This window comes from Gouania willdenowi, chromosome 6, assembly GCF_900634775.1.
Source record: "Gouania willdenowi chromosome 6, fGouWil2.1, whole genome shotgun sequence".
NCBI classification, from domain to species: domain Eukaryota; kingdom Metazoa; phylum Chordata; class Actinopteri; order Blenniiformes; family Gobiesocidae; genus Gouania; species Gouania willdenowi.
The window spans coordinates 7,369,219-7,384,148 of NC_041049.1; the positions used below are offsets into that span (position 1 = coordinate 7,369,219).

Genomic DNA, 14,930 nt, shown 5'->3' on the forward strand with positions numbered 1-14,930 from the left:
CGGAGGAGAGAGGAGAGGGAATATCCCACAATGCCATGCTGCTCGTCCCGCGGGATGGATGAAAGATGGATGAACGATGGATGGATGAATTGATGGTTGCATGATGGATGCATGACGGATGGATGATGGATGGATGACAAATAGACAAAGGCATCGGACAGATGGATGCACTCCATTCACTATTGCTGCATCAGTGATGATAGTGAACTTGTGTTATGTTACAAAGCATTAAAAAGCCTATTTCCGGTTCAGGATTTCACAATAAATGCGTGACTGTTCTGCCTCAATTACATGCGTTAGCTTATTAGTCCTGTTAGAAATATTGGTTTATAATTAAACATAATTACAGTCATTTACTCCTTGGGGCTTTGCTTCGTCCAGCTTTAATAACTAGTGTATTACTTCACTGGTTTTGTCAAAAATTCCATACATTATTATTATTATTATTATTATTATGCAAGGCAAATTTATTGGTGTAGCGCATTTCATACGCAAGGCAGTTCAATTCAAAAAGTACAACAGAAAACATTGAAAAAAAGAAAATAATAAATAAAACATAGTTTGAAATTAACATTAAAACACACACGCACGCACACACGCACACACACATCCCACTCTTTTTAGAGCAGTGAATTTATGTTTATGTTAATAAACATCATATGTATTAGCCATGTAAGCTTCAAATGGAAAACTGTATGTACACAAAAGCTTTTTCTTATTAAATTGTTGGAAATAGATAAATGAATTAATAAAAAAAGGAGTGCTTTAAGCTTGAAATGTATCTATTTATTTATTTGAGTTTGAATTTTATTTTGGCAGTCTTCAGAAAAACCAAAACAGAACCAACAACACTCGATTATCTAACTCTTCAGCTCAAAGGTTGAAGCAAAAACTTATACACACCTACCACATCATAAAAAAACAAAACAAAACAAGGCTCTACAGATATTGTCACACAATTATTACTATTATTTTGTTAAACTAATATTACTATTTTTGCATTACACATTCATTGTATACAAGTTTCATCTATACATTTTATACATTCACATCAAACATAATCCTACATATATATATATATGAATATACATGATATGTACATAATATTAATAATACACAATTCCAATTTCATCAATGACATTTTAAATACAAAATACAGTGTGGCAATGTTCAAACTAATAACATCCTCCATAACAATATATACATGTTATTATGTGTATTAAGTATGCATATTTTTTTTATACCATTATACATATTATATATTATTTCTGTTCTAGGTAAAATTGTTGCTCTTCTTTCTTATACTTGCTAACGATATATGATTTATAAATGTTGTTTTAGCATATTGCATTGTGAAATGTAGTTTTACATTTATATTCCCCTTCTCTGTATAAAAATCTTCTTTTTTTTTCACAACCACATTGGAAGTGCACCTTTACTTGCACTGTCCTTAAAACTGTACATGGCAAATAAAACATTTCTGATTCTGATTCTGATTCTGATAAATCATTTGGACAGCTTTGAGTTGGATGAGACCGGGGAGTTTTAAATAAATGCCATAATAATAATAATAATAATAATAATAATAATAATAATAATAATAATAATAATAATAATAATGATAATAATAATAATAATAATAATAATGATAATAATCACATTGCTGTCTTTGGATTTTATTTTGAAGGTAATGTGTACAACTCCTCGTGTGACGTTAGTTTTTTTGACGTAGCTCTCTCCCAGTTGCTTAAACCGGGCTCGTGAGTAGTACACTTCCATCAGCACTCTCGGCGGCAGCTCGTGCAGACCGCCTCGTATAGATATATATATATATCTATATATATATATATAGATATATATATTGGACTAACGGTCGTCACGGTGCAGAGGCTCACCGTCCCTCCACCGTTACCGTGTTTCCCGTCTGCTCCTCCACGTACCGGTGGTCACAGTGTGGGAGGGGGCGGGGGTCCAGCGCCGGGACGAGCTGCCAGCAGCATGGACCCCCAACCCAAGGAGCACCGGAGCAGCCCACCGGCGGCGGCAGGGAGCTTCAGCGAGCGGCTGGCCTCACTGGGAGCCGACGGCGGTGACTCGGAGTCCGGAGCCGGGTCGGAGGAGGCTGCGGTGGGCTGCTGCAGCGACACGTTCAGCAGCCTGCCCGACATGGACCAGGAGAGTCTGGAGGAGAAGCTGAGGGGACTGGCGTTCAGAAAGCAGACCTCGTATCGGTGAGTAGAGACTAGAATTGTGTTTTTATTTACCTCCATATCCAATGTCAACACTAACATTCATATGACACAGACTAACATGGTGTTTTATTCGATTCAATGTCAGTATTTGCATGTAAACCTGAGCAGGACAATGTAGTGCATCCACCCTCACATTATCACAATATTATTATAAAGACGATAAAGGACGTCAGTTAAGCTTTGTGTGTGACTAAACTGAATTCAAATATATTGATATTTTCGTCAACTAATAAAGACGAAACTATAATTTCGTCACATGGGACGAAATCCAATCATGTGATCATGTGGTCCTAAGCATATCACAACAAATGTATAATTAACACAAACATTAGTATCTCATATTAGGTTGATAAAATGGTTATTTAATCTTTAAAAAATAGGCATAAACTTTTATGCATTTTATTTTAGTCGACAATATCTGTAATAGATTTAGTTGACAAAAATGTCAATGTAATTTAATTGACAAAAACTAGAATATAACTGAAATAGTCCTGATGACTACATTTTGACTAAAACTAAGTTGCATTTTAGTCAAAAGGATAATAATAATAATCACGCCGTTGTCTTGAGATTTTATTTTGAAGGTATTCCGTACATGACTAGATACGACTAGAACTAAATAAAAATTTGCTGAATCCATCCATCCATTCATCCATCTATCCATACATACATACAAAGACTATTGCATCAGTAAGAAGCCTACAAGCAATGAATGACAGATATCAGTGCTGGATCATCTTTTCAAAATTACTTCTCTTTATGACAAATTTTTGTGTAATTTTGGGCGATTTTGTTGTTGGATTGTTTGTAAGAAATTGCAGGTAGTTTTTATTGTAAATATTGTCATTTCGTTTGTAAATTTGAAGGACTTGAGATATCTACATTTGGATATTTTGTTAATTTACATAGTGATTTATAATTTCTCAGTCATCTTTACTTTCTCCGGCGGGACGAATTGGATGCTTTAAAGCACATGTGTCAAACTTATGGCCCTGGATGCCAAATCTGGCCATTTGTAGCATCCAATTCAGTCCGCAGGAGAAAGTAAAAAAGACAGAAAACAAGAATCATTGTGTAAATAAACAATATTTACTAGGGCTGAATGATTTTAGAAAATAATCTAATTGCCATTTTTTTCCACAATATTGCTATTGCGATTTAATATGCAAATATTTTTTCAAGGGCCTCTTGTCATGTATTTTTCAATGAACATAGGCAATAAATCAATCTGTTTCATAATAAACTATTTCATATTTATTTAAATTTCAAATAAATATAAAATGTAAATTTTAAAGCACAGATTACAACAATAAAGCAAACAAATCTGTGGCTTCACGTTTCATGAAACATGTAAACATGTGGACTGCACTTCTTAAACACTCTCTGAATTTAACAGGACAGTACAAGACAGGACAAGAAAAAAAAAAAAAATAATAATAAATTGCGGCCTTTGCGATTAGAAAATTGCTTTTTATATCGTGATAATATCGCAAATGCAATTATTTGTTCAGCACTAACATTTGTAGAGGCTCGCAGTTTTCCAGGTGCTCACATGATTGCAGTCATTTTTAATATTAAAAAAATCCTTACATTTTCCTTAAATTATGACATATTTCACCTAATTAAATAGAAATTGATCACAAAATCTAGGAAATGTAAAGTATAGATTCTGTTGGGACTGATATCTGTCACTCATTGCTTGGATATTGTCGGTTTCTTACACATTTTGTATTTTATGTATACGTAGAAGTGCAAACTATGGCATAATAATGTTAAAATGACTTGTTTTCCTGCATAAAATCTGTGTCCCACTTGAGATTTAACTGCTCCGTAATTGGCCCTGAACTAAAATGAGTTTGACACCCCTGCTCTAAAGGGCCGGATTTAGCCCTCGGGCCTTGAGTTTGACACACGTGAAGTAAAGCAACATTTCTGTCTGCTCAAAATAAAGACATGTGAATAGTTATACCAATTTATCCTATATACGAGAAAGGAGGGACAGAAATCTGTCAATTTTTGCACAATCACAGATCCTCCATGACTCATAGTTCCTGTAAATGTAAAAATAGTTTGTGTCCAGATATTTCCTTTTCCTTGGATTATAAATGTATGCATTACGTTTACAGAAAATGAATCCATTTTATCTGCATTTGTAGTCCTGCCACCTATTTTAATAGTTTTGTAAAACTGTTTACATTGCTTTTTTGGTTTGCATCTCCATACAATGCCTATTATGAGGCATTTCTGCCCAATGTATGGAACAAAAACTATCATCAAGTGTGTTATTTGTGTACTTTTCTGTTATTTTGTGTATTCTTTTTGTCATTTAGTCCATTTTTCGTGGTGATTTTGTTAATTTTTGGGGTCATTTTGTGTGTTTTTTGTTGCCCTCATGTCTGCATTAATGTGGTTAATGTAAATAAGTATATGATGAAGACATCTATAATTGATGCATATTGGTTTCATTTCCCTTTCAATAAGTAGCAACATGTACTGTATAACATTTCAGCGCGAGGAAAGCATTTATTATCTCTCAGCTCTGTTTAAGGGATATTTTTAGGTCTGTCATACAGATATAGACTAGATTAATACATCCTTGATTTATTAACAAGGAGGCTTCTCTGAGTAATAAAAGTCAGAATGGGAAATAAAACTATGTACTACCCATTATAATGGAATTAACCCATTTTGGAAAGGAAATTAAACTAATTTTAAAATGAGCTGGCGCTCTATAATCATATTACTGTCCATTCATTCAGCTGAGGATCATTTGTTCTGTTGACTAGTTTCTCTTTTTCCTCTTTTTTCCCATACGAAAATCTTTCAATAACAGACTTCCTGAAGTAGATCAGCAGCCGGATTAGAAAACGACTCTTCTCTCATTCATTGTCTCACTCTCATTTTAGTTTTTTGGTGAAGTTTAGAAAAGGGTATTGATGTTACTTAAACTTCCTACTTCTCAACTGATTTATTCTTTCCTCACACAAAATAAAAACACATACATTGTGGTTTATGGAAATGTTAAGGTTGTGTAACCAAATCGTACGTCGAAGTTGTGGAATTTGCATTAATGAAACTGGTGCAAAAAATTACATTTTTAAAGCAGCAGTAAGCATCCGAGATCTATTAAAGCAGCGAGGGGATGATCATTATTTTAATCAGATAAAAACATACAGTAGGCCTCATAGATGAATAAATCAATGATCATTTTCTCAAAAAAATATGTTAAAGGTTAAAATTTCTGTGCAAAAGTTTGTTTTGATCTCCACTGTAAACAGTTTCTTTTTTTTATTTGTCTCTTATTGACAATATTAGAATAGTTTGACGCACTGCATTGTGGGATGTGGAGTCCCGTAGACAGATGCATAGAAGTGCTTTTTCTTAATTCTTTAGCTTGATTTCTTGTGTTTCTATGCCAGACAAGGAAGACATTGATTCACAATTTTTGTTGTAGTTCAAGGGTGTCAAATGTCCGGCCCGCGGGCTGAATCTGGCTCGCCAGAGTCTCAGCTTCAGCCCATGAGAGGATTTTGTTTGTATTTTAATACATTATGTTTTTTTTAATTACAACACAAACGTGAATCATATCAGTCCCTCACTTTGCCAGAATTCTGAATATTTTTCAAAATCCTGCAATTTCTCCGAATGATTCTTCAAATTACAATAAACAATTGGACTTTTAAGGTACACACGATCCTGGAGTTACTAATATCTGTGACATCATCTTTTACACCAAGGATATTATAAATGAACAAAATACTTTTTCTTTTAATGTGAAAATCTAACTTTGAGTACAAAAATAGTAAAATTGGTCTTACATTGAAATTATTTTTCTGCTGCTGCTCCACTTGAGATTAAACTAGGTTGTGCTGTATGTGGCCCTTGCAGTAAAAAAAAAAAAGAAGCTTGTTCCCAGTATTTCCAGTGATATCACCTCACTCCATTAGAAATTCAATTTCATCCAGATTAATTTTTTTCAATGTAAGTCCTGAAATAAACATTCACCATTTTTTTGCCACAACTTTTAGTCTGTGAAAACACCAGAAATGTGTTGGGAATTCACTTTGGCAGAGTTTTTGGAGGTAAATGCGATAAATCACAGTAAGAATGAAGTAAAAACACTTCCATGCATCCGTCTATGGCTGTGGTTCAAAACTTTTGGGTCAGGACTCCATTTTGGGTCGCAAGACACTGGGAAAGGGTCGCCAAATGCCTTCAAGAAACTACTTTTCCTGCAACTACACCAAACTTGCCGTATTTTAACCTTTTTTCATCACTTTTTCTTGCCATATTTTTGCTCCTTCTAATGCATTTTTGTGACATACTCTAATTTCTGCCAGTTCTCCATAAAATTTCAAAGCCTTTTTTTGCACATTTCAAGACATTTTCCACACTTTTAATTACCCCTTCCACCACTTTTCCCACCTAATCATTTGTCACATACTGTATGTTGACCCATTATTGTCATGTTCAACCTCTTTTCACCATATTTCATGCATATTTTTTTGCTAATTTAACCACATTAACGATTTGTCAGGCCCGTTATTTGCTAATTTAAAGTAATTGCTCCTACTTTTTAAATTGCATTACCCCAACCCCCCCTTTGGTCACTTTTAACCCATTTTATTTCTGATTAAAACAAGGATTTACTTCTATAATATATAATGTAATAATAAAGTCCCTGGATAACAGTGGATATTATTAAGATAAATAAATAAATGTGGTTATCACAGAATGATCTGGGATTTACTGACTATGAGGCCTACACTGTGTTTTTCTTCATGTGATAAATAATGCTGGTCTCTCTCCATCAGCTTTAAGTGTTCCCCGTCACTCTGCACTGTGTATGTGTTTGTCTCAGCACTCGTGTGTGTACCTAATGGCTTCACTGGTGTCCCTCGTTGGATTAATCTGTGGTGGGAAAGCTTGGCTCATGATTCATTGGCCACTGTTTGGTATACAGACCACCAGAGAGTGTGTCGCTTTATAGCCTACAGAGTGGAAGTCAGAGACCAGCTGGTGACACAATTACTCTATTGTTGTTGTTGTTGTTAATAACGTAGCCTCTCTTTTCTATGTTTATATGATCGAGTTACTTATCATTACTTAACCATGTTTTATCATTCGTTTTAAATTGAGTTTTTGAGTAATAGTCCAACCAAATTGGAGACATTGTGGTATTTTTAACACACATTATAGTAGTTTCCGACTACTTTGGTACATTTTTATTATCCTGGATTTAATGAACCCTGTCCCTTTCAGCATAAACACTGAAAAACAAGCTATTTATTTAGTATTACTCAGAACTTTTGCTATTTGTGGAACCGTTCTTTCTATCTGACATAAACAAAAGTTGAACTGTAGCTCTCTTTTCCCCTCTCAATTGCTGAGTTAGTTAGTTGTTTTCGGGTCTAATTCTTTAACTTTGACCCGTGTGGATCAGGCTACAAATAATCCGTCAATTTTCCTCTTCATAGCCCTGCTCAGCCATGTGGATAATATGGAATTAGCCAGTGAGGTGGTTGGTAAGAAGGAAGGTTTACAACGCTTTAAAAAGCCCAATGCTGAAAAGTAAATGACTATATGTGGGGAAAAATGGAAGAAGTCGGACATCAAAGGCCGTGTGTGTGTGTCTTCTCCTGTTTTGTGTGTCAGTAGCAGTGTGAGGCACGTGTACTTTATCAGCCAGACATTCGTCACACTTTGTCTGTGTGCGCTTCCAGAATAAATCTCTTCTTTTTTTTCTTTATCTATAATTAAACATCAACAGCCCTTCCCTTGGTCAGAAAGACAGTTTTGTGTGTGTGTAACAAGCTTACTAGTTAGTCAGCAAATCGGTTCCCCCTGTATAGCATTGCTTTCATTAGTTGGTCAGTCAGCAGGCCTGTTTGTGTGTGGGAAAGTAGTTTTTCCTGGCAATCTTTCTCGCTCCAACTTGACGGTTGGTCTATTTATCAATTCTTCATTTTAGCTTGTCTCGTAAAGTTTACACACAGAACAACATCAGAGCTCTCAGCAATAATATTAGAAGCACCGCATCATCATCATCATCATCATCCTAATGTACCTTCAGCTAATGTTTGCCCACAGTAATCTCAGCCTTACTGGAATACAGCAGAAATAAAGCCACAACTAATGGAGTTGTTGAATCCAATTGTATGAAATATTCAAAGCATTTTAAAGTGGCAATTAAAGGGGACATATCATGGTTTTAAATCCTTCCTTTTTACATATAAATCATACAGTTGTGGTCTATATAAAGCGAAACTGCAATGCTTGGGTCTGAATTCCTCATTATTATAGCCCCACAGGCCTCTTTTCTACCCCTTTTCTGATGTGCTTCTGAGAGCAACTCGTTTTGGTGCGGTCTCTTTAAATGCAAATTAGACACTCCATACCCCTCTTCAGGTGAATCTCGGTTCAACTCCACCCTGCTCGGCCATTTTTGTAGTTTGATAGAAGAGATACGGCTATGTAGCGGCGCATAAACTTTTTATTCACACGTTATTTACAAAATGTCAACAACAGAAGACTTGTCCATCCAGCCTTACATGTTCGAGCCAGAGTCGGACCCAGCGGAGTGAGATGAAAATGAAGATGATGAACCTGCAGAACCCTAACAAGTGAGCTAACACAAGCACCGAGCTAACGCTAGCGCCAAGCTAACGTCACGAAATGCATTTTAATACAGTCTTTTCAGAGACAAAAACGGCAAAATGAAATGACTAATGAAAACTTTAGACTTAAATTAAATCACGTAGACCATATCATCAAGGATCTAAAACGAGCACACAGCGCTAACATATGAAGTCTGAAGACGGTGCAACTGCTAAGCAACTGCTAATGCTAACAAAACAATGACAGGGACGTCTTATCATCACACTTTTTAGTGTTATTTACAGCTTACCGAAGTGCTCTGTTCGTCATCACCAAAGCTAGAAGGAATTGAACCCTCAATCAGACAAAGTGCAGAAGCAGTCATCCTTGAAGTGCTTCGCGCACACAAAAATGACCTTACCCACAGATGTGGGTACATTTCTGTAAAAAATAAAACTCAACCAGGCACATTGAAAAGGTTCTGATGCTGGGAGACGGTGTAATGAAGCGTGTGAGTTACTACATCCAGCAACTGAAGATTTTGACTTATGCTCTCATAACTTCGGCATCCTTGAGCTTGGACTACAAAATAAAAGCGAGAAATAAAAATGGCGGATTGCTCGAAGTGTTGGACCTGGAGTTGATGTACTAATTTGGCAGTTCCGCTGCAAATACTGTGATGTAATAGTTCAAAAAACGTAATAGAGAATAGAAAAATCGAAACAGATTGAAAAATATGAGCAAAACAGAATATAAAGATATCTACGGAGCACCTGAAGAGACTTATTTGATTTTTTCTGTACTTCTAAGCACTCTAAATAAACAACAAAATGCATTTAAGGGCTAAAAAAGTGGATTTAGCATGATATGTCCCCTTTAAGCCGCAAGATTGGCCGATGAATTTATCTTACACACATCATGATCAGGCCTCTGATTTTTTGTTTCAAAAATTGCCAAATTTTCTTTCAAGGTATACCAACATACACGTCTTTCCATGTTTAGATGACTTTACTGGTTAATAAACTTCCAGAAACTGAACCACACATGCTAAATAGGGTTATTAGAGTCAAATACTGTTATTATTCTGACATTTTATATGCTTTGTGAAACTGTTAACCGCTAACGCCTCACATTTAGCGTGTAACCCCATGCAACTTTTGCCGTGACGTGTTACCAAATAAAATGATCACCAGTTCAGCTAATACACCAACAGCTAAACCTGTGTTTGTACCAGTGCATTTTCAGATTTGAATGCAGTCATAATGATCCTGAACTGCTTGTTCGTAGCAACACATTAAAGCAGAACTAAGTAACCTTAGCTCTGAATAAATCTGAATAAATCCTTCTTGTAATCCCTCTGAGGGTAATACAAGTGTTTATGGGGTGATTGGGGGGTCTTTTATCTCCCCCTGCTGTCTCTGGCCAGAAAACCACACTTGCAACTTTCCCTGCCTACGGACCGCTACCAGTGTCGCAGCTTTGTTCTGCTTTATGGGGAGACAACTGGCTGATCACTTCACTGCTGCCTCGGGGGGTGCAGTGTGTTTACGACAGTGACATAACCAAAAGGGAACTTTAGGGGGAGTTACTTAGTTCTGCTTTAAAAACACACTTCAGATGAACAGAATAACAGGATAACATGATCGCCACTTAGTCCGTAACACGTAGCTAGAGATTTTGACAGGATTACCCGGTGGAATGGGACATAGTCGTCCATTTGTCAAACTTTGGAGACATTCAGTCACTGTTGCTGCATTGATACTTAATATACCTTTTTCACGACAACCGGAAGTAGCGCCTCTTGGTGCCGAGTAACTTCCTGTTATTGTAGGTCTAAGGGAAAGTAGCTCGTGTTTTTTCAACCGTTGCTCAACTTGTCAGCTTTTTCGTTTGCTGATACGGAGGCAATCGCAGCGGCAAATACTCGAACAAATAAACTTGATAAGGGGAATAAGTTCTCCCATGATTAATATATCCACAGCTATCAAGATAAGAAAAGAATTAGCTTTGTGAACTAACCACTATCAACAACATATGAAGTATAAACATTGTAATAAAGAAACCTAATTTAGTCTGCTAAAATATTCAGAATGTTTAAAGAGAGGCATGTTATAGGCTTTTAAATTATGTTTTAACATTCTGATATGTGTTTGTCTTATTTACCTGTGGGTGGATGTGCCGTAGCAGCTTCAGCCTAGCTAGCTTACTGTGAGAGGACAAGCTACCGTTTCTGAGCCCAGGGAAAGAGAAATGGAACAGCTTCACTTTTAGTGGACTGGATCCGCTGACAAAATCCTCCTGAGTGAAGTGCCGGCTGCATACGAAAGTGCTCCCTGGCTTTATACAGATTCTGGACCCTCATCCCTCTTAGCTGCTTAGATCCACTGGCTCCTTTGGTCTGGGTCAGTCAGAAAAGTGTGGTAAGACAGGTATGGGTGTTTTCTTGCCCCACAAGAGCAACCAGAAACAGAACAACAGCAACCACGCCGAGACTGAGCATTTTTGTCACTGTTTAAAAGCTAAAGCTATAGCCACAGGAAGTTGTTGCACACCACTTCCGGTTTAAAATGCGAAAGTATGAAAAAGGTCTATTGGTGCTTAATAAATGTGTGCTAGTTAAAAAATAATGAAAATAAGTCTCCTAACGGATGTCACTCTTTGCGGATGCTTATAATGCCTATGCAATGAAGTCATAATACTTCATTTGGTAGGGATGAAAAACACACTTTTTGAAATAAAGTAGATAAAGAGTGATGAAAACACATGAAGGACATTTTCTTGGTCAACAACTCTTGACCAGTTTAGAAACATTTCACTCTATTGTTCTACTCAAACCACGATACCGTGTGAGGGACTTTAATAATCACTGAAATCCTGAACAACTGCCCCTGACTTCTGACAGCAAACCTGGCAACACAGCCAGTCTGCCTCAGAGGAAATAAAGGCAAACAAAGGACTGCTTTGTTTTGCCACTCGGCCCAACATGCAGTGAGTTTACAGCCACCTTAGCAGGAAACAATGCAAAAAACAAAAAAACAACAACATCCCTGGACAGGATGCTGAAACATTACCCGGGCATTTCAATGTACACGATCCTGTGTTGGGCACGTTTGGTCATCTGAATGTTCGAATTAGAGACGCATGAAAACCAAGAGTAACGGAGAAACATGAAAAGATGGGTAATGTATCTCATGTGAACCACCTGCGGGGTATAAACATTGATCAAAGAGCTTTCATCATCATCCGATGCAGCCAGAATATAAAACTCCATTCAGCCTTCAATTAGACCCAAACACAGAAGGAGAACTGAGGGATGGAGATAAAAGGGCCAGTATTGAACACTCACTCAAAGGCGTTTGCGTACAAAAAAAGTGCAAAAAATATTTACCCTTTTAAAGCGGATACTTAAAGTTATGCAGTTAAAAGCTGATAACTGTGTCCACAAATAAACAAAAACACTCACTTTTATAAACACAGCACAGATAAACTCTTAAATTCAGGTGAGTGTGTGAGGAAGGAGAGCACATTTCCTTTTGTAGTGGCGTCAATTTGTCCTGTTTCATGGCAGAATCCCCTTCAGGCCAACGTGGATTGTTTACTTTGTGTTTTTGAGTGGTTTCGAATAAACAATATACACGGTTCACAAGCCTCTAACTGCCTTCAGCGAAAAGCTATTTCACATTTAGATCCTCTTTGATGCCATGCTGCATATACAGTGATTGTGTAACGGCGTAATGCATCACAGTGCAGAAAAATAGAGTAGGTTTGCCCAGGGGAAATCATGTTTAAAAGACTAAAACCTAAGAAAAAACAATTCTATAGGACTAATATGTTCACCTCTGCAAAACTATCCCTGTCACAAACTATTTGTTTTAATATCTCATATAACATTTAATGTTTTCTTCAGAGGGGCTTGTTATACATTCCAAGAAGTATCAAAGAGAAATCAGCGTTTTTCTCTACAGTTTTAAAACAGGGTCAGATTTAATGCCTTCCAAGGCTGCACACTCTTATAAATGTTGATATTCAGCCAATAAAATGCATATTTTGATTAGTGTGGCATGTAACAAATAGAAAACTAGCTTTTTTATTCTTTACACAAACTTACAATGAAAAACTATTATATATTTCTTTATAAACAGCACACCTTTGCAAGTAAAGAATAATAATAATAATAATAATAAAAATAATAATAATAATAATAATCAATCCGAGCATTAATAAAGGAAAGAGTAAAAGGTTTGTGTTTTTGTTGTCATTATGTGTATGTCCTGTCATTTTTTTGTTTTTGTGTCGTGTTTTGTTATATCCATTTTGTTAATTTTTCTCCCATTTTCTGTGTGTTGTTTTTGTGCGTTTTTCAAATCATATATTTCTTATTTTTGTTGTAATTTTTGTTGTATTTTTCGTCATAAAAAAAAAAATATTTTTGTGTTTTTTGTGTTATTTTGACAATTGTCTATTTTTTTTATATAACATCTTTAAAAAATGGAAATTTAATGTTGGTTTAAAAAAAAACATACTTTCATGGGGGCATGTTATACATTCCAAGAAATTATTATTTTAATTCAGCATTTTCCCTACAGTGGTAAAACAGGGCCAAAATTAGTGCCTTCCAAGGATGCATTGCACACTCATAGAAATGTTGATATTCAGCCAATAAAATGCTTGCGAAACTAGCTACTTTTTTATTCCCTGCACAAACTTACAATGAAAAACTAATAAATATTTCTTTAAAATCAGAGTACTGTGTTTTCTTCATTTATTGAACACCAGTAAGCTAACTCTCCATTACCAATCATGGATAAAGTGAATATAGATACAAATCAATGAGGACTGAAAGCTTTTACAGCTGCACATTGTACGTATAATAACGACCTAAAGCTGGTGTATGTTTTGTGGGGGAGCTATAGCTCTATAGTTTTGTAGCCCACAGTGTATTAGATCTAGTGGAGTGGCCTGCCTCGCAGTCTGTGCAGCTTATGAATTTTTAAGCAAACGATCAGCGCTCCAATTGTTGCTGAAATTCAAGGCGAACTGACACAATTTCTACTGCCCCGCTCTTCATCCTCCACGCGGGGAAACAGATATACATACATATTTATGATGGCCTCTCATTTTGAAGCATGAGCGAGATTTCCAGAAAGCCACGCGTTTATGTTAACCAATTAAAAAGACCTAAGTCAATAAATTATTGAATTATAACAGTGTCTGTGTTTACATAAAGAGGTTCTGTGATCCTTTCTGGTTCTTTGATGTTATTACATCTTTTTTTTTTTTTGCCATCGGCTGAATCAAAAGTTGATTCACAGACAAACATACTCTTACTTTATAGGTTTTATTTAATCAAATATTCATGTTTCACATGAGGAACTAGAGTAGATGACAACTTCTACACAAACAATTCAATTCAAGCATGAACAATTTCACAATAAAACATGTTAAGGTTTCATTTATCCACTTTGATCGCCTGATATATTTCGACTAGGGATGTCCCGATACAACTTTTTCACTTCCAATACGATACCAATATTGCAGCCTTGCATATTGGCCGATACCGATATTGAGCCGAAACAATATCAGCACGAATCATACATACAGTACTTTTATTACTTATTTTGTAGTATGGAATGTTAGAAAAGGCTTGATCAAGTGATGTTACTCAAACAGAGAACAATAGTCAGCAACAGCAGGTAATTAGGTATGAGAAAAAGCTATTATTATTATTAACCAATTGGTTACATACATTTTAACCTTCAACATAATATCCACAGTATTCTACAATTGAATAAATACAATACAATATATATCATAGATTTTAGATGCAGTTTGATTAAATCCGATATTCATTTTTTTTTGGCTGATATCGGACCGATATCTGATATCAATATCGGATCGGGACACCCCTAGTTTCGCTTTGATGTTGTTCTGCTGACATGTCAGGAGATCAAAGGGATTTCCTAAGAAACAGTTATCTCAATAAATGAAACCTTAACATATTATTAAAAATTAATCTTGCTGGAATTACTATGCAGAAGTCAAGGAAACTTCAAAGGAAACATCAAAGCGACCAGCAGACTC

General features: G+C 35.9%; 1 protein-coding gene across 4 annotated transcripts in view; it reads left to right on the forward strand.

The window, feature by feature from the left end:
- Window positions 1-1,758: 1,758 nt before the first annotated feature.
- dgki (diacylglycerol kinase, iota) overlaps window positions 1,759-14,930 on the forward strand; it is an 88,312-nt gene continuing 75,140 nt past the window's right edge. For all 4 annotated transcript variants that reach the window (XM_028449145.1, XM_028449147.1, XM_028449148.1 and 1 more), the window contains exon 1: window positions 1,759-2,231. In XM_028449145.1, the coding sequence (XP_028304946.1) occupies window positions 1,999-2,231 (233 nt within the window). In that variant the 5' untranslated portion in view covers window positions 1,759-1,998. The remainder of the gene's footprint in view (window positions 2,232-14,930) is intronic.